Raw genomic sequence first — 19,951 nt, forward strand, 5'->3', positions numbered from 1 at the left:
AAATGCAAGGTGGGAAATTCATTCGGGCCGGAGCCTGTGGCATACAGAGCTCTGCAGTCAGTGCACAGACCCTCTTGAAAACTTCCTATTTAGGATTTCTTACTGAGCCTCCTCGGCCACAATAAGGAGGGCCCGGGGTCATCATCGTTGGTGGCCACTGCCCCTCGCTGGGCCCCATCCGCCAGGCTAGCACCGGTTATTTTCTCAGGAAAGAAAATAAACTGGATGCAAATCCCAGGTCGCCGTCGCCAGCGAGTGTAAACAAAGCGGTTTCAATAAAAGAGAAAGGAGGCGCGGGGCCTGGCCATTTCTGAGAGGGCTGCGGTGAGATGGGCAGTTAGAGGTCTTGTAACAATTACTGTCGGAGCCCAGAGCGGGCGGCAGCGGTCAGGGCCGTGGCCCGGGAACGGCCTGCGTTCCTGGAGCGGCCGGGGAAGGAACACAGCCACCGAGAGGCAGAGCGAAGGGACACCCACCACCCGTCGGTCCCCAGAGCCCAGCCAGGCGGGGCCGCGGGGGCTTGCGAATGAGGAGCTCTTTAGGAACGCAAGCTAGTAGCGTTTACCAGAAGGGGAGACCTTGGTGTCCTTGGCCCGCCCAGCCACTCCTCAGAGTTATCCTAATAAAGCAATTCAAACGAGCCAACAACAACAACACAAGCAAGCGACGAGAATGGGATGGCTAAATTAGGCCTGTCTCCTCGATAGCCCATAGGCAGCCTTTGCGAGATGCTAACCATGACAGCTATGTAGTAGGGAAATTGTTTGGTATTGTAGGAGAAGGGGGAAAAAATGAATTAAAAGCTGTCCTGGCCACAGTTACAACTGCGCAGAAATATGCCGGCCGACAGCCAAAGGCTACACGGGCGCCCGGAGAATGAAATGAGCTGCAGCAGGCGGCGGGATGATGGATTCCTTCCCCTGCAGACGTCCCGTCCGGTGCCATCGGGGACGGACTTCATGAAAAGCAGAACCCACCCGAGGAGAGAGTGCCCCGTGGATCTGCTTCCAGGAAGTCATGTCTCTCCAGATCCAGCGTGACGCCTGCCCAGGTCTGTCCTGAGAGGGAGCTGCCCTCAAGGACAGCGAGCAGCTCGTGGCCAAGTTGAACTCCGGAACTCCGGGAGCTGAAAGACGTCTGGGGCAAAGTCAAGCAAAGCCTGACCTGTATTTTGAGGGGAGAGTTCAAGTCCGGTCCAACTTTTCGATGATTAGGACAGAATGAAAGTGGACCCGAGACCCTGGCCTCCCTGGGTCCGATTCAGAGGCCTTGGCACAGCCCCTAGCTGTGGCTCCGTAAGTCTTAATTGGTCAAAAGACGTTTTCTCCACTTTCTCTGATGAAACCAGCCCCAGCCTGGAGGGGACTTTCAGCCGGGCTGCGTGCCTGCGTATGTGGCCCAGTCGACTTTGGGGAAGGCCAGGGAATGACATTCCACTGACCACTGTCAGTGCCTCCCAAGGGCAAGGTGCTGCCAGCCCAGGAGGCCTTGGGGGTTCAGCGGTGTGAACAAGCCCCTCCATGGCCAGACAAGGCAGGCAGTAAGGGACGCCTGCCCACAAGGTGGAACCTGGCTGGGCCTTAAAGAGTGAGCAGGACCCAGACGTGCTGGGAGGAGATGGTACTGATCCGCCTAAAGGGGCGAACATTCCCATCTTCCCAGCTGCCCAGCCAGCCCCTTCCTGGCCAGCGGCAACTGCCCCGAAAGCCCTTCCAAGGAGATGGGATGGGAAGTCCACGCTCTGAAAACCCCGAGTCCCTTGGCCGGCGTCTGGAGTCAGCAGTCAGGCTCACATCCATGTTGCCAATTACTCGGACGTGTTCCCGGGCACAGCCTCCGTTTCCCCAGCCGTAAATGACACGGGTGGCCTCTCACTCTCCTAGTGGGGGATCACGAGGGCTACATGTGATAACGGCCAGTTCACCAGGAAGGGGGGCCACGCGGCTCTTACCTGCCCCAGTGGACGGCCAGGTTCTGCCCGATGGCCACCAGCAGACTGGTGGGCCCGTGCTCCCAGATGCACTCGTGGGCCCACGCCGCCGCCGACCTCGCCAGGTCTTCATCCCAGGTCTGCAGGGGGAGGAGAGATGGCGCCGTCAGAGTCAGGGGTGGGCATGAGGTCCCACACTGCTGTGACGCCTCCCGCCGAGGCTCCAGGGGAACCCACGGCCGGTTCTGGCCCCGGTCACTGGTTGTGTGCATGTCTCCACTGAGTCCCTCACTCAGCAATGGGAGTGGCAGGTCAGCCAAGGACTCGGAGGAGCCTGAGCCACGGCTGCCCTCAGAGCTCCTGCTCCACCTCTAACCTGCCGGGGACCTTGGGTCAGTCCCTTCTCTCAGCCTCAGTCTCCTCACCTGTGAAATGGGGATGAATACGTCCCGCAGAGGGATGGTGGTGATGGTTGCACAACAGTGTGAATGTACGTACAGGTGCTGAACTGAACACTTAAAAATGGCTAAGATGGTAAATTCTACACAACAGTGATGTACGTACAGGTGCTGAACTGAACACTTAAAAATGGCTAAGATGGTAAATTCTATGTCATGTACATGTTGCCTTTTTTTTTTTTTTCAGTATCAAGAAATGCCTTCAATTTGCCCAGCCCTGCTCCCCTCTGGCATCATGGCCCAACCTAAACCAAGGGGGCTGGGGCAGGGGCCTGGGCCAAAGATTCTGCAGACAGGCTCCGCAGCCGGCCCTGCCTCCCAGCTGGCCCCGGGAACACACGTGACTCCCCAGGGAAGAACAGAGAACAAAGCAAGCGGGTCATTTCTCTTCTGCGGAGGAGCAGATGCCAAGCGGCCCTCCGAGCCCACTGCGAACCAGCTGCTGCGACACCCCCTCCCAGTCCCTGGGCAGATGCTCCAGCTCATGGGCAGGCAGAGCCGTCCCGCTCCGCATAGCCCCAGCCCCTGGCACACAGTAGGTGCCCACTGAAAGGCTGTCTGGGTAGAGCCCCCGGCCCGTCCAGGAACAGGAGCTGCTTAAACCAACTGCGAGGCCCCAGGATAGAGTGTGACGAGGCTGCGCTTCCCTCTCCTCCTCCTGTCCTGCTGCCCCTTCCAGCCAAGACCACGAAGACTCCTCACCTCCGGGGCAAGTCCTGCCCTAGGGCAGAGCCCCTGGGACCCGCTTCACACCCCCTCCCCCCTCCCATTGAGCTGCCGTGGACATTCTGGGTACCCTCAGATCCATCCCTCGCCGACAGCGCCCCGTCTTCAGTGCCACCAAGCCCTGAGCTGCTTCTGCCCGGGATCTCTCTCCCATGTCCAAGCAAAGCCTGAATGGGGTGGGGGGGGCGGGGGGAGTCAACCCTCCTGGGACCACCTTCAGCCAATGGGGACAGGCCTGTGGATAAACGCACCTACCTCCCGCCCTCAGGAGGGCAAGCTGCCTGCTGCTCCCTTCACTCAGCAGATCCTGGCAGATCCCACCCCTACCAGGACCCCCAGAGTGCACTCTGAAGTTGGACTTCCTCCCTCCTGTCTCCCGGACTCATGGGTCAGCCCGTAGACCACCTGCACCAAGTCAGTGACTCGTTCGTCTCCAAGCAGGGGAGAGGTGGGCAGTGGGCATGAGGGCAGCTGGCACATGCACAAGACCCCTCTGGGGTAGCCAGCTGAGGCCCTTTCCAGTGTCCAGAGAGGCAGGGCAGAGCCTGGGCGGGCGCTGATCCCACCTGAGGGTCACGGGCTTCTCAGAAGCTCACTATTTATTCTGTGCACGGCTCAAGAGCGATGTGAACCCTGCTTGCCGTTGGTCTGATTCCATAGCATTTCCTGCAGCTCCGAGGGGAGGGGAGCAGGGAGGGCAAAGATCGAGTTAGGCAAAGAGGACTGGCCAGGCGGGACCTCTGGGGGGTTAAGGCTTTTGACATTCTGGCTGGAGAGACACAGGCCTGATGTCTGGCCCGCAGCAGGACACAGCCTCGAGAACCCAGATCTGCCCCCCTCCATCCTCTCACCCTCGCCTCCCACCCTCCTCTCGGCTCCAGCCATGCTTGCCACACAGTAGGACCTCAGAACACTGCTCCCCAGCCCTGACCGGGAGCTCAGGTGGTTGGAGCATCACTGGCCAGGACACATCTAAGTTGTGGATTCAATCCTGGGTCGGAGCACATATGGGAGGCAACCAATGCATGTTTCTCTCTCACATCTCTCTCCCCCTCTCTCAAATCAATAGAAACATATCCTCGGGTGAGGATTAAAAAAACAACAACAAACAAACACACAATGTTCCTATGCAGAGCTGGCAGTCGAGGGTCTGGCTGTGTGGTGAGCTGTTGACAACTGACACTATTGACCAGTGTCCTTTCCACGCAATGTTACATGTCTCGACTATCACCCAGAATAAGGCATGCGTAAGGGAATGAATGCATGCATGCGTGGATGAATGCACACACAATGAAGCTCACTTCCCCAGCTCAGGTCAGCCCTCACGGACCTCCTCCAGTCCCCACCTGCCCTCCTGCCTCCCCACCTCCCACTCAGCCAGTGCTTCCCCAGATGAGCACTTGCCCTCCAACTAGTCCGTGTCCCTCCGAAGGAAGGCGAAGGTGGACATTCTTTACCCCTCAAAGGGACAACTCGAGGAAGGAGAAGGGGAAGAATAGGGCAGTGAGATGCATTGGTGAGAGCATTTGTGTCAGGTGAACCTGGGTATGACACCAGGCTCTGCCCTGCTGGCTGTGTGACTTTGGGCAAGTGGCTTCATCCTTTCCACGCAGTGTTACACGTCTCGACTATCACCCAGAATAAGGCATGCGTAAGCGAATGAATGCATGCATGCGTGGATGAATGCACACACAATGAAGCTCACTTCCCCAGCTCACGCCAGCCCTCACGGACCTCCTCCAGTCCCCACCTGCCCCTCCTGGCCCCACCTCCCACTCAGCCTGTGCTTTCCCAGATGAGCACTTGCCCTCCAACTAGTCCGTGTCCCTCCGAAGGAAGGCGAAGGTGGACATTCTTTACCCCTCAAAGGGACAACTCGAGGAAGGAGAAGGGGAAGAATAGGGCAGTGAGATGCATTGGTGAGAGCATTTGTGTCAGGTGAACCTGGGTATGACACCAGGCTCTGCCCTGCTGGCTGTGTGACTTTGGGCAAGTGGCTTCACCTCTCTGTGCCTTTGTGTCCCTGCCTCTAAATGGGATAGTAGTACCTGCTGGAATAGGGTGTGGGGGCGGCTGACTGAGAGCGGGCATCAAGCCTCGGGTGGGATGCAATGTGGCCTCAGTACTCAGTGCCACCTTTAACTTCCTCAAGCACCTACTGTGTGACGAGCAGTGCTGGGCCCTGTACCTCTGGAGCTGCCATCATCTGAGCACCTGCCACTTGCCACAGCATTAGCACCATTTTCATTTTTAATTGTCACAACAGCCCTTGAAGTCTGTTTTATTTTTCCACTATTGCAGACAAATTAAAGCTTGAGGCTACGGGAAGTTGATTTACTTGTCTAAGATCACACAGCCAGGAAGTTGGAACTTTAACAACCCAGCCTCATCTGGCTTCCGAGGGGTGTCATCCTATCTGTATGCTGTCACCAAGTGCTGGTCCCACTCTACTCAATGAATAACAGTTCCTAAAATAATAATAGCAAAAGTATAGTTCACATTTATTTAGTACTTATCACGCATTGCCTCATTGACTCCTCCAAACAACCCTACGAGAAAGATACTTTTATTGTCACCATTGTGCCGTGAGGAGAGATAAACACAGAGAGGCCAAGTAGCCTGCCCAAAGTTACACAGCGGGCACATGGCAGCTGCCTAAACCCAGGCAGGCTGGCTTCAGAGCCTGTTCACTCATAAATCCTCAAAACATGTATCTTAACCCTTTGGAACGTTAACACTCACCCTTCAGTGCTGAGGCTATTTCAAAGGCCTGTGGCTTGAAGCCTTGGCGGGCAGGGCTGAGCAGGAAGCTACGTGTTCAAGACACTCTCTCAATCAGTGCTGCCTGTTCGGGTGGAAACAGGAGCAGATGGGCAGCACTGGGCCTTAGATGCCGGGTGGAGGGGCTGAGCCTTGACTGCCTTCCCTCCCAGATGGCCCCTGCACGAGGCGTCCCCAACCACACCCACGACGGCTCGGTTTCCCTGACAGGCAGGCTACTGAGACCTATGGACCCAGATCCCAACTCCAATCCTGAACTATCACGATGTTGACAAAGAGGAAAGGGTGGCAGGCTCGCTACAGGTGGTCCAGGAGGCCTGGCCTTGCCTGCTGCCTGTCTCAGCTCCTTCTCTCGCCTCCAGTCTTCCATACGACCACTAGACAAGCTCAGTGCCGCCAGGAAAAGACCAGCAGAAACCCAGCCTGTGCCAACAGAGATGGGAGGCAGCCGGGACCCCGGGTCTTGGGGCTCCGCAAGCTTCAGGCTGAGGGAAATACCGCTCCCTGTGGGCACCACTCGGGGCCTTGGGGTGGGAAGACCACTGGGTGACCTGTCCAGAGAGAGGTGCAGCATGTCCTTCCCCCAGGGGGACCAAGGTCAAACCCACAGGTCGAGGAAAGGGTGGGGAGGAGTCTGTTTCCAAAGCCCCAAAGAAATCTGCCCTAACTTCCTACAGCTTTGACCTTAAGAAAGTCTGCACACGCTGCCCCATGCGTTTTGAAAGGGTGCCCGTTCTTCCTCCTAAAATTAGCACAGCCCCTTTGGAATAAATGCCTGGATAATTTTCCTCAGGGAAAAAAGGAATGTTTCCTAACGAATTCCCGAAGCCTTGCTCGCAGGGCTCTGCCCGGACGGGTGACCCGTTCGTCTGCCCTACGCTGGTGATGGGCCACCCAGTGTGGGTTCATACAGGGACAGTGAGGGGCTCACAGGCGCACAGGCACACGGGATGGTCCCCGACAGAGCGCTACCAGGTCAGGGCACAAGGCAACATGAAAGCAACCGCTGAGTCCAGGGGAAGAGGGCGAGGCAGAGGGTGGGGCTGCAGAGGAGTTGGGCAGGGAAAGTGATGATGGCAAAGTGTTCTCGGGGAGGGAGGGGCGGCTGTCCCCACCAGCATCCTCAGAGGACGCCCGGGAGACCTCTCTGGCCACAGGGGAGGGAGGGGAACAAGTCATCAAGGCAGACAGGGCTCCCGAGAGAAGCCTGGGATGCCAAGCAGGAAGCATTGGGGCTCCGTCCTGGGCCCAGGGGGCCCTAGAGGCTCCTGAGCAGGAGAAAAGTGAAGATTTAGGAAGCGTAACATGAGGGCAGGACTCAGAACGAGCCAGATGAGGGCAAGGCGGGCAGTGAACGCCCCAGGACTGAGGCTGTCCCCCTAATCAAGGCGAGACAGGAGCAGGATGGGAAGATGGGGTGGGAAGCGCATTGGATACAGAGTGGTGGCTGAGAGCACAGGTCCTGGAGTCAGTGGGACTCAGGTTAGAATCTGGCTCTGTCACTGCCAGCTGTGTGACCTTGAGCCTCAGTGTCCTAATCTATTAAATGGGCAAAATAACCACACCTATTTCCCAGGGCGGGGGGATGGGAGATGGTACCGACAGAATGGAAATGGGTGAGTGAAGGCACGGGGGAGAGGGGAAGAGATGTGGACCTGGGAGAGCGAGCTGCCCCTTCTGCTCCTAAGTGTGGGGCTTCTCCAGATTCAGAGGGGACCCCCAAACTGTCCCTTCTCCCTCCCAAAAGACACCTTATCTCAGAGACTCAGCCACACCCCTCAGACAGAGAAGGTGCCGGAGGAAGACCAAGCTGCCACAGTAACCACAGTACACACAGCCCAGGTGTGAGGCCTGCGCTCAGTTGTCACAGGAACCATGGCAGCACAGGATGCTCACAGTGGAAACTGAGGCTCACAAAAGCTAAATCACCCAAGCCCCACCGACAGGAGATGGCGGAGCTGGGATTCGAGTGGAGGGTGTCCAGCAAGGCCAGCTGCCCGGACTCCACATAGGACATCCTGGCACAACCTCTCCTGGGCCCAAGTTCTCCTGTCCCATCTTTTCTCATTTCAAGTCAGCGATTCTACTCATTCAGGACTCAGGTGGGTCTGGCTGCCCCTTCTGCTCCTAAGTATGGCGCTACTCCAGATTCAGAGGGTTCCCCCACCCTGTCCCTTCTCTCCCTTCTCCCTCCCAAAAGACACCTTATCTCACAGACTCGGCCACACCCCTCAGACAGAGAAGGTGCCGGAGGAAGACCAAGCTGCCACAGTAACCACAGTACACACAGCCCAGGTGTGAGGCCTGCGCTCAGTTGTCACAGGAACCATGGCAGCACAGGATGCTCACAGTGGAAACTGAGGCTCAGGCTGGCTGGTGTCCAGGCCACACAGCTAGGAGGCGGCAGCCCAGCCCCGAGGCCCTACCACTCCGCCTTCCGGGAGCCTCAGGGCAGCACGTGGGCTGAGCTCAGGGAGGTGGCAGAGGAGCTGGCGACGAGGCGGCCTCTGCTCACGGGTGCTGCTTGGAGGGGCTCAAGAAAAAGGCAGAGGACCCTCTGCTGCCCGGGACCCCACGCCTGCCCCACCACAGTGACTGGGGACAAAGCAGAGGCTCCGGGCCCGGCGTGCAGACTCACCATGTGCTCCATGTTGGAGGCCGGGGGGTGCACCTGGCCCCGCAGCTTGTTGTGCAGCGTGAGGATCTCCTCCTGGTCCGACCTGGGGATGGCCCTGCGGGCCCGCGAGTGGGGCTCGTCCTGCCGGTACTTGCTGAGCAGCTTCTCCAAGTGCGTGACGTTGGGCAGGAAAAAGCCTTGGGCTCCGCAGACCAGCAGCACCAGCCCCAAGGGGACGAGGCCGTTCAGGACGTGGCTCATGGCTCCTCTCCTGCAGCCGGAACTGGGGCGGTGGGGCGGCCTGGGCTCCTGAGGCAGAGCTGGGTGCTCGAGCTCTGAAAGGAAGCAGAGGGCAGAGGGAGACGGTCGGTCAGTACTAAACCAGCTAAGGTGTTGGCTTGAGCAGTGATTGGAGTAGATCGTATTCGCCCCACTTTGCAGATGTGGAAACTGAGGCTCACAAAAGCTAAATCACCCAAGTCCCACCGACAGGAGCTGGCGGAGCTGGGATTCGAGTGGAGGGTGTCCAGCAAGGCCAGCTGCCCGGACCCACATAGGACATCCTGGCACAACCTCTCCTGGACCCAAGTTCTCCTGTCCCATCTTTTCTCATTGCGAGTCAGCGATTCTACTCATTCAGGACTCAGGTGGGTCTGTGACTGGATTGAGTTCTATCTCCCGCTCCCAGTGGAGATTGCGAAGGTCATTCACATCCCAAAGGAGTTGCCCTGAACCAATGCTCCCGGTCCCCGTGCAGTAGGACTCGGTTTGCCAAATGTGGTGAACAGGCACCCCCAGACCCCGCCTTGCAGAGGCTCCTCCTATCACGGCCCTTCCACTGGCACCACCCACACCGTCGCCAACACTCCAACATGTCACCCAGCCCCAGCCAGGGGCCCAGCTGCCTGCTCTGTGGAGCAGCAAGTCACCTGTCAACGTGATCCTCAGAGGAAGTGACAGAGGAAAGAGGGAGGACCTCCAAAGGGGGGCTGTGTACCCCACTCGCACCCCCGACCCTGCCTGGCAAACCTGCTCAACAACCGAGCACATGGTCTACTCCAGACACTGCCAGGCGTTACCCTTTCGGCTGCTAGGTTAGTGATTCACACGGGTAATCAGTACCCAACGCACACGTCAGATGGTAACCAACTGTAGGTTGACAAAACCAACAGCAACGCGAGGGGACAGAAGAGGGTGGGCGGGGACTCCCCAGCCTTCGCAGCACCTTATCAGAGCTGCACTTCCCAAAGCGCGTTCCCGGAACCCTAACTCTGACACGTGTCAGGGCTGCGGGGCTGCGGGGTCACTCGCCCCTGTCAGGGAGCCACAGTGCCGAATAAAGGAAGGAACGCTCTCTCACTTTTCCTACTCATCCAGGGTCTTGGTCCTTCCTTGCCTCTGGGCTACAAGTCCTTTCCCAGCGAATCCTCTTCCTAACCTTTCTTCCCTGGCACTCGTCATGGGAAGAGCTGTCTTAGTCTTCGAATACACCTACCAGCTTTAAAACCCCAAGGTCCAGTTTCATTAGGTGAATTTCCTCTGTGCCTTTTGCTCTTTCTAAAAACTCCTCCCGAGCATCTACACGGATCGGTCGCTTCATTCACATCGTTTCCAATCCCAGGACAACCCATCAGGTCGTCTGTCCTCACTCCCGTTTTACAGGTGAGGAAGCTGAGGCCTCGGGTGGTGACACAACAAGCCCAGGGCTGCTGCACCGGTAAGTGCGGATGCTGAGACGTGCAGAGGCACATGCCAGGTGTGGTGACTCTGAGAGTCCAGGATGTTCGCTCATGCTGCCCTGGCTCCTCTCCCCCTGGAGGCCAGAGGTCTCCCCACCACTAACGGGACACAAACTGTGACCCTCCTCCTGGCTGTCGCCTGGTCCGAAAGACAAGGCAGGGCTTGAGTGAGTGTGTTCATCTACGTCTCTCTCTACCTCTGCTCTCTCCCCGGGGAGAGCCGTCAGTCACCTGGTGACCTTCATTGAGCACCTGTTTTGTGCTAGACCCTGGGGTATGAAGATGAAGAGGACACTGTCCCTGGCCTCAAGGGGCTCCCAATCCAGCTGGGGAGATAGCCGCGGGAAGCCACAGCCCCCATCGGTGGGACAGGCTGACTGAGGACGTCACAGGGAGCGGGAGGGCGAGGCTCCTGGGTGGGGAGGCTGACGCTGTGCCTCGGTGCTGACCCACTTGGAACCTGAGAGGCTTGATCCTCTCAATGAGGCTCATTAGCGACAACCAGGTGCTCAGCAGTCGCGCTGGCTGGGACCGAAAGATGGCAGCCGGAGGAGGACGCCCTCAGGGGCAAGACACAGAGCGGGCAGGGAGGGGAGGAGCCGAGCCTGGAGCTTGGACAGTAGAACCGGAATCCCAGGAGGCAGAGCAGAGGCCAGTTGCTCTGGGAAAGAGGCAGTTCTCATCGCGGACCCTGGAAACTCTCCAGGGTCCTGACGGAGCCCGAGCTTCAGATAAAAATAACCGCCATCCAGAGGGGAGGCCTGGCTCTCTGGCATGAGCCACATGTGGCCCCCCTCCTGCGGAGTTCCCTCTGGGGCAGAGCCCGGGAACCGCAGGAAGGACTTCTGCACGCTCATGCGCCCCACTGGGACTCAGCCCGTGATGCAGAGCCCCTGGGGTCCCTGATGTCTCTCCCAGGTTAGTCACCCCACCAAATAAGAGCATTTCCCAGCTGCAGAAGGCCAGGCCGAAGGCGATGCCAAAACACAATGACGCTGGACCAAGACTTGAGACGAAGGGACAGTGAGGACTGACATCATGACGCGTCCACTCTGGCATCACAACAGCACTCATTTGCTTTACTCTACGCTAAAGAGCTGGAGGGGCGGGGCACGCAAAGACGGGAAACAGGAGCTGCTTATATAACTCTCCTGTGGCTCACAGACTACACCCTGGGCTTGGTTTAAACTGCCGATGGGCACAACTCAAACAGCTAACAGTAGGGCCAATCAGTAAATAAATCGTGGCGTGGCCATGGGTAGAACAGTATAGAGCAGGTAAAAGGAATGAGCTAGAGCTATGTGAGTGTCAGCACTAAATAAAACTCAAAATCATGCTGGGCTAAAAAAAAGCAAGTTGTAGGATATCATGCTCATTGTACCATTTATGTAAATTTTAAAACATAAACCATACTCTGTATATTTTTGGATATACATGGGCATGTACACACAAATATTTATATGTATATATTATATACACATACCTGTATGTTTGTATTGTGTACATGTATGTGTATGAATGTGTGTGTGTTTGTATGATAAAACCAGGACTGAATCAGAAAAAGTTCATGGTGGCGGTGGACTCCAGGGTAAGATGGAACTGGGAAGGAGAATGTGAGGAACTTCATCTTTACCTTTAATATGTTATTTCTACTTTAAAATCTCAAGCGAATATGGAAGTGAGCACCGCTGCTCCCTTGAGGTGGACAGGCTGAGTGGGCAGGAACTGCGAAGCTGTAAGCAAAGCAGGCGTCCTCCACGGCCGGGCCTGCGTGGTGAACGCGCCCTGTGGACTTGTCTACTTTAAAACAAAGCAAAACGCTGGCCCGTGAAAGGGCAGTGAAACCACTGAGGGTCCCACATGCGTCCTTCTGGCATGTTCCCCTGCACAAGAGCAACCTCATTCCGAAAGAGTCAACAAGCCACCTGCCCTCGAAGGTTCCAACGAGAACTGATAAAGCCTCAGGTGGAGTTTTAGAGTTGGGAGAACCAGGGAGTTTCCTGGAACGTTCCCAGTGGAAGAAAGCAAAAGTGAAACGATTTCTTCAAGCCTTCTCCTCTCTGCGCCAGTCGCTGGCCTGGGAAAGCCAGACTTGCCCTGGGTCCCACCATCCGTGGCCCCATGCTGGGCGGCATGTCCAGTATACTTACTGTTGGGCTGGAAAGAGGTTTGGCCTGACTGAGGCCCAGGGTGCCTGGGGGTCCATGTTGGAGAGGGGCAAAGCCTGGACCTCGATGCTCCTGCTAAATTTGGGCAGCAGGGGAACACTGATGACTTAAGCAATAGGAGGGCTGGCGTCTCCCCCATGTCTGTCTGCAGGCCCAGAGCCCAGCATGGTGCTGGCGCAGAGGAGCAAGCACACGGTTCTGGGCTGGGTTGTGTCTCTCATAACTTCCTATGTGGAAGCCCCAACCCCCAGCAACTCCGAGTGTGACTGTATTTGGAGATCGGGCCTTTAAAGGTGCGGTGAAGTTAAATGAGGTCATCAGGGTGGGCCCTGATCCAATACAACTGGTGTCCTTATAAGAAGAGGAGGTTAGGACACAGACACACACAGAGGGAAGGCCGTGTGAGAGCACAGGCAGAAGATGGCCGTCTGCAAGCCAGGGAGAGAGGTCCAGGAGGAACAGCCCTCTGACACCTTGAACTCGGACTTGCAGACTCTAGAACTGTGAGAAAATAGAAGTCTGTTCTTTAACTCCCAGTCGGGGTCCTTGGTCACAGCAGCCCCACCAAACTGATCTGGGCATCAGACAAATGGATGAACAGGTTCATGTTCCAAATACCCTGCTGGGCACCCTATGCAGAGGCAAATGAGGGGCAAGGCAAGGGCCCGGCTGGAACCTGCGGTGGCAGTCAGCCCACTTCACCGGCAACGCCAGCACCTTGGCCTGTTCTGACCATTCAGCTTCCGCTGCCCAAACAGCTCAATCAGAACTTCGGGCCAAGCATTTCAGTCCCTTTTCCATTTACAATTTTTTTAATTAAAAGCTTTTTACAAATGAGACATACACATTGTCCAAGGCTGCCTGGAGCTTTCCAATGACAAGCACACGCTCCCCCCAGGGAGGCTGGCAGGGGGCTTAAGAGGGAGACCTACTATGTGCCAATTGCTGCATTTCTCAATTCGCCTCCCAATGTCCCGGAGGTTTGGTTCCACTATCCCATTTTAGAGATGAGGAGACTGAGGCCTCTGGTGTTTAAGGAATCCATCCGAGGTCATACACCTACCCAGCGGAAAACCTGGGTTGGAACGCAGCTCCATCTGACCTCAAAACCCTTTCTTACTGCCACTCCGTGGATTTCCTGTCACCACCCAGTCAGGGGTGGGGTCCCACCGACCTATCTTCCTCTGCAATCCTCTTCGCCCTCCTCTGCCTCCTGGCAGACTGCTAGGCTCAGTGGAGCTGAGGCAGTGGGCCCTGGGGCAGATGGTGGCTCTGTTGATGAGAAGGCACCAATGTGTCACCCCCTTCACAGGGGACTGAAACCTTCACGTCATGGTGACATTTCACCAAAACATGCCCCTCTTATTGGGCTTGAAACCTTGCCAACCTACATCTGCTGACCGGCCTCTGACTCAAATGTGGCCAGCTGACCTCTGACCCCAGGCATTGATGCGTACTCTCTGTAGAGCGCTTTCCACCTGCTGAGGTCCCAGCTGTTTTCCTAACTTCCTGGAGGAGCTCGAACTCTGGTACCCGGACAGCCCGGCCCACACTCTTCTGCGCCTCCAACTCTCCTAGGGTTGCCAAAGTGGCGTGGGGGGCAGGCCCCTCCAAAGGCATTTTCTAGAGAAACCCTCTTCAGCGTTTTGACACCCCTGGAAACATCTGCCGTGGACGGCTCCAAGACACGGCAGAAATGCTCTCTGGAAATGCTCTCTTGTTCTTTTTCGCCAAAGTTGCAAAAGCCAGCCCGGCAGGTGTGCGGGCATGATTAAGCAGACCACGGATATGATAAGGACACCGAGGTCTCATGGGAACATCCCAGACATCAGGCCACCGAGAGGCGGGGAGGGACCAACAAGGCTTCCAAACCCCGGGGTCGGCAGGGAGACCCAGGCCTGGTGACTGAGGTCACAGGAGGCAGATCCCTGCAGCACGGCCCGGAGCGCTCAAGGGCTTTGACCTCTGCTGCTTTCAACCCCGTTTTACAGAAAACACAACTCAGCCCAGGAGACACTGCCTGGTGTTTGGGAGGTGGTGCAGCTAGTGGAACCAAGACTCAAATGGAGCTTTCTGAAAGCTTGGGGAGCTTCCCACAGCTCGACGCCCCTCCCGCCTGGCCAAGGCTCTATGGGCGCGTAGGTGTCAGCAGATCTGCGTGTGCCCAGTCTAGGAAAGGGTCTCCTTGAGGGTCACCTCCTGGGTGATGCCACCACCATATTCAACCCTCAGAAGCGAGAAAAGGAACATGGTTTAAGTTCGATGCGTCATCTTGCCCGGCAGCCTTTGCCTGTGTTTAGGAAAGTCTGCCAGAAAGATGAATCTTAGGACCGAGTCTGTCAGCCCTCAGCTCCGAGACTGTGCCAAGCACTCTGCTTTCGCACATGCTGTTCCCACAGCTCATCCTGTGACCCCAACAGGCCCTCTCCGCCAGCCCAGGCTAGGCAGATTAATTCCTGCTCCGCACCTCAGACTCAACTCCGGGGTCACCGCTTAATCACGCCTGCAGACCTGTTGGCTCATTCACAGCTGAATCACCAATGCCTGCCAAGCTGGTGTTCAATAAATATTTGTGGAATGAATGTGTGGCTCTCCTCCTCCTCCCGAGATCAGAAGAGCCGCATAAGCAATGCACATGCTTATTGGCTTCTTCATTATGGCCTGAGCTTGGGCTCTCGGGGACCAGAGACCTGGGTTCAATGTCTGACACTGCCCCTCACTAGCTGTGTGACCTTGGACGTGGCACATAGCTTCTCTGCATTTATACGGTAGAGGGGAATTGCAGGGCTTGTCAGACTTTGGCAAACAAGACCAGCAGGTCTATAGCGTGATTAAGCTCCAGGAGGCTTCAGGGAAGCAGTGACTCTTCAGCTGAATCTTCACCAATGAGCAGGGATTAATCTGCCCGGCCTGGGCTGGGGGAGGGGCAGGTTAGGGTCCAGGGATGAGCTGTGGAGTGAGGAACGAAGGAGAGATAAACATGACCGTGTTAGCTATGTACTGTACAACTAACAGTGTTAGCTATGATGATGATGATGATGATGGTGGTGGTGCTAAATGCCCCGCAGACGGCGCTGTTTGAAGGGATTCTTAGAAGGCTGACATTACTAGTAATAATGCAGAATGCAGCAAAGAAGACTCTTCCCTCTTCCCCACATTATTTCAGAGCCCACCTCTGCCTTGAGAGGAAATCTAACTTTTTTTTTGCTGTTAATCCTCACCCAAGGATATTTTACCATTGATTTTTAGAGAGAGAGGAAAGGAGGGGAAGAGAGAGAGAAACATCCATGTGAGGGATACACATCAACTGGTTGCCTCCCGAGCGCGCACATGCCCCAAACTGGGGCCGGGGATTGAGCCTGCAACCAAGGTACGTGCCCTTGACTGTCGAACCCAGCACCCTTCAGTCCACAGGTTGACGCTCTACCCACTGAGCCAAACAGACCAGGGCCAAAGTCTAACTTTTAAAAATCCTTTTAAACGTCTAACGCTGGTGAGGCGGAGGAGAGAACCGCCCCTAAATTTAAAACACACTTTATTCGGCACATGCCGTGAGCCATGGCCACGTTCCCCACCTTCCGGGGAAGCAGGTGCCGAGATGTCACGAATCAGGTCTATGGCATTGATGTTGACCAAACGGCCAGGAACCATCGGTACAGATGTAGGTGGTAATTCATGCTGATGCCAATGACCCAGCTCCGATGCCACGGCTGCCATGGAGCTCTGTCTCCTTCCAGGGCTCAGTCCTCGCTGAGTGAACTGGCCCCTGGTGCCCTGGAACTCACCAGCCTGCACTGCATCCGTTCACACTGTTTACCTCGCCAGCCAGACTATGTGCTTCTTGAGGGCTGGAATCGGGGGGGGGGGGGGGGGGGGGGGGGTGTTGGTAAATGTGTAACAACCAATGCTCAAAAATAAACTTTGTTTAACCTGCCCTTATTTGTAGTGTTTGCCAGTTGCCCTGGTATGAATACTCCCGCCATGGCCAATTTCAAGCCAGCAACAGGAGGTACTGAACGTGGGGTTTCTGGAAAGACTTGCGCTAGCACACCAAATAACCTCAAGCGCAGAGATAATAGTAAAGGAACAATTTAGGATATGATGAGTTTTGAGTACTTATTACCTTTCTTTTAAATATGATTTATTTAACTGTAAGTTTCTGTAAGTCAACATTTAGTGATGGTTGTCTAACTGGCTCATGCCTTTCTGAAACTGTAACTAGGGAGCTGGCCCCAGCACACCGCTGGCTGGCACTGAGCCTTGTTCAACTTCAAGTTCCAGTGGATTCAATGCTCAAGGAACAGTCATCACCAACAGCCCGGCCGAAGCGCAATGAGTGTGGACTAAGCAGCCTCTACTCTCAGCATCTCATGCTCATTCTCTCCACAGACTAATGGGGTCCCTGCGGTTATGAGGCCTGTGATACTGATGAGGAGACTGAGGCTCAAACCGGATAAGCAACTTGCTCGCGGGCACACAGAAGGCCTGTGGACAGGGCCGATGCATCTGTCACACTCCGTCTGCTTACCGATGCTGGCTCGTCCAGGCAGTGGGCCCCCCCCACCCCCGCCAAAAAACGTCAGGGCAGTTCTGGCCTCCAGCCCCATGTCAGCCAGACTCATTCAGTGAGACATCCCACCCCTAGGACAGCAGCTAACCCCAAAGGCGCAAAGAACTCGACATCCGAGTGAGGCCAAGCACAGATCAGAGTCGTACCCACAAACCGCCCAGAAATCCCAGGAATGAAGTGGTGGCTAGGAGGAGGGAAGAGGACTCCCCAGCAGGCACGTCTTGGGCAGATCCCAGGACTGGGCAGCACCTCTCAGGAAGAGCGTCTGGGTCAGCACCAGACACCCGGGGGTGGGGTGGCAGGCGATCTGGTTAGTTTTCCTGAAACCCTTCTCCACAGGACTAGGGCTGGACGGGAGGAAACAGGCCCCTGGACTCCCCACAGCCAAGGACAGATGGACAGCAGTCCACTTGGTTTGAGAGAAAACCCACCCCAGGCACCGTTTTTCCTCCTGTCCCTTTGGCAAAAGGTACTTCCTTATGGGAGATATACTGAACAAGAACAATATACAAGAAGGAAACTCATCCAACAGACACTTAATCTACTTTGTGCAAAAAAAAAAAAAAAGAACTAAAAACCAGGTGCATTCAACTCAAGCCAAGAGAATATATCAAGGAAGCCACTCTCCAGGGACTGGGTAATAAATTAATACAGTCTTAAGCTACCCAGCCAGGACTCCAGGGCCCTTTCTCTTTTCTTGCAGGTGTGTGGATGTTTGCCGGGGAACAATGCTCTCGGCAAAGCTTTGGATAAACAGCAGAAAATGCCATCTCCACAGGACAAGACATCCAGGACTGCCAGAGGCGTGTGGGAAGCATGGCCACTGGGTCAGACCTGGGTTTGAATCCTTGCTCCTCCTCGAAGAAATGCCCAGAAGGGCCCTTCGTCTCCAATTCCTCATGGGCACAACGAGGCCCGGGGTTTCCTCCTCTGGAGGAGGGAGGATGCGAAGATCACTAAAATAGTGGTTCTAGCCCTGGCCGCTTTGGCTCAGTGGATAGAGTGTCGGCCTGCGGACTGAAGGGTCCCGGGTTCTATTCCAGTCAAGGACACATGCCCGGGTTGTGGGCTCAATCCCCAGTAGAGGGCGTGTGGGAGGCAGCTGACCAATGAATCTCTCTCATCATTGATGTTTCTACCTCTCTATCCCTCTCCCTTCCTCTCTGAAATCAATAAAAATATACATATATATTTTTAAAGTTTAAAATAGTGGTTCTAAAAAGCCCAACAACAAAGTCCTTGGACCTAGCAGTGTTTAAGGACTGTTTCTCTCCCTTGTCTCCTGGGTGAATCCAGGCATCGCAGATCATCTCGGCTCCAGCTCCAGGGCTGGCAGCACCTGGACCAGCCGCTTGCCTGAAATGCATGATTCACCGGTACTGGGTGGTATCTGCCAGGATGAGTCAGGCCACTGGGTGTGAACCGAGCTCATAGACACAAGCTCGGGAATTCTATAGCACCAGGCTATGGAATCTCCGCACTGCTTTGCCGGTGAAAATCCCCAGGGCAAGCCCTCGGGTGGCCACGGAGTCCTAGGGATACGCAAGGGAACAAGACAGTCCGCTCTTGGGAAGGGAAGGAGACAAACAGCAACTAAATAAAGACATGAGGAAAGCAGCCCTGGGAATGGGGCAGGGCAGCTGAGCAGAGGTCGGGGTGGGACCACTCTGGCCAGGATGGACAGTGGGGTCCCGCTGACATCTCCAGGAAAGGGAGCTCCGGGCAGCAGGAACAGTGAGGACAGAGGCTTAGAGGTGGTCACAGGACACAGGTGGTCTCAGCATGACCCAGGACAGGTAGAAAGAGGGAAAAATGGGGTCAGAGAGGCAGGTGGGACAGGTGGCCAGGGGCCTTGAAGGCCATGACAAAGACAAGCATGGGGGTGGAGGAAGAAGCTGATGGTGACAGGGTCTGGTTTATGATTCGAAAGCCCGTCAGCATGCACCAAGGTAGACAAAGCTCACAGGCATAACGCTGAACAAAAGAAGCCAGACTCCAGTGATTAAACATGCGTGGTGCATCATGTGAAGTTCAAAACCAGAAATCCAACCTAGGTGGCGGGGGGAGGGGGTGGGTGAATGAGCGGGGAGGGGACTGGTCAGGCCTGCAGCTTGATCCGGGGTCCTAGCATGTTCATATGCACTTCGAAAAAATGCATCTGCCAGTACAGGAGTGAGCGTGCGGTCCTCTCTCTGGCTTCTGTTTGAAGGATGGACCAAGAGCAGCGTGAGTGGCTGCAAGGGGAACACCATTATGCAAGAGAGACTCCTCAAGGATTCTCCCCAGGAGTCTCGGAGCTGAGACAAGTCTGGAGCCCGGGCTCCGGCAGGACAGCGCTTCAAAGTGAACTGACTTGCTGGAGCCCAGATAAAGCCCTGCGGCTGGCCGGGGCTGCCCACTTGGACCAGACACCCACTCTCCCAGACAGGGCCCAGTTCATCCCACGTCTGAGAGGGCACTTTGTCCAGCGATGCCAAAGCTCAAAATATCTCCAGTCCCAGCGAAGCCCAGGTCTTGAAGGTTTCTGGGAATAAACAACGTTTTCAGCTGCCCTGCGCTTCTGCCCGGAGAACAGACTGGCTGTGTTGGGAGCCGGTGTGGGGCAGGAGGGAGGGAGAGGGTGGTGGCAGATAATACACATACACGCACATGTGTTAAATGGTATCCTGGAAACAACGCGTTCTTTCGGAGGGGACACCCAGGGTTACAAATAGATGTCCTTCGAGAGCTCCTGCGCACACAGGGACACTAAACACGCTGGGAAGGCAGATGCCGGCAACCTCAGGACACGTGCCGAGCTTTTTCCCGGGAGAAAGACTTACGGATCCGCCAACAACTTGTTCTCAAGGGGCTCCTGACTCTGGCGCTCACTTTAGCTCCCAAGCCACTCGCTGCTTTCTCACCATGTGACTTCTCTCCGTCACACCAGGCCCCGTAAGCAGAACCTTCCGCACAGCTTCCC

At 55.9% G+C, this 19,951-nt stretch overlaps 1 protein-coding gene across 1 annotated transcript in view; it reads right to left on the reverse strand.

Moving 5' to 3' along the window:
• CRISPLD2 (cysteine-rich secretory protein LCCL domain containing 2) overlaps positions 1-19,951 on the reverse strand; it is a 67,226-nt gene that overhangs the window by 41,629 nt on the left and 5,646 nt on the right. The window contains exons 2-3 of the mRNA XM_014536792.1: positions 8,534-8,847; positions 1,952-2,070 (exon numbers count right to left, since the gene is read on the reverse strand). Of these exons, the coding sequence (XP_014392278.1) occupies positions 1,952-2,070; positions 8,534-8,773 (359 nt within the window). The 5' untranslated portion in view covers positions 8,774-8,847. The remainder of the gene's footprint in view (positions 1-1,951; positions 2,071-8,533; positions 8,848-19,951) is intronic.

The sequence above is a fragment of the Myotis brandtii genome, unplaced genomic scaffold, assembly GCF_000412655.1.
Source record: "Myotis brandtii unplaced genomic scaffold, ASM41265v1 scaffold165, whole genome shotgun sequence".
In the NCBI taxonomy this organism is placed as follows: domain Eukaryota; kingdom Metazoa; phylum Chordata; class Mammalia; order Chiroptera; family Vespertilionidae; genus Myotis; species Myotis brandtii.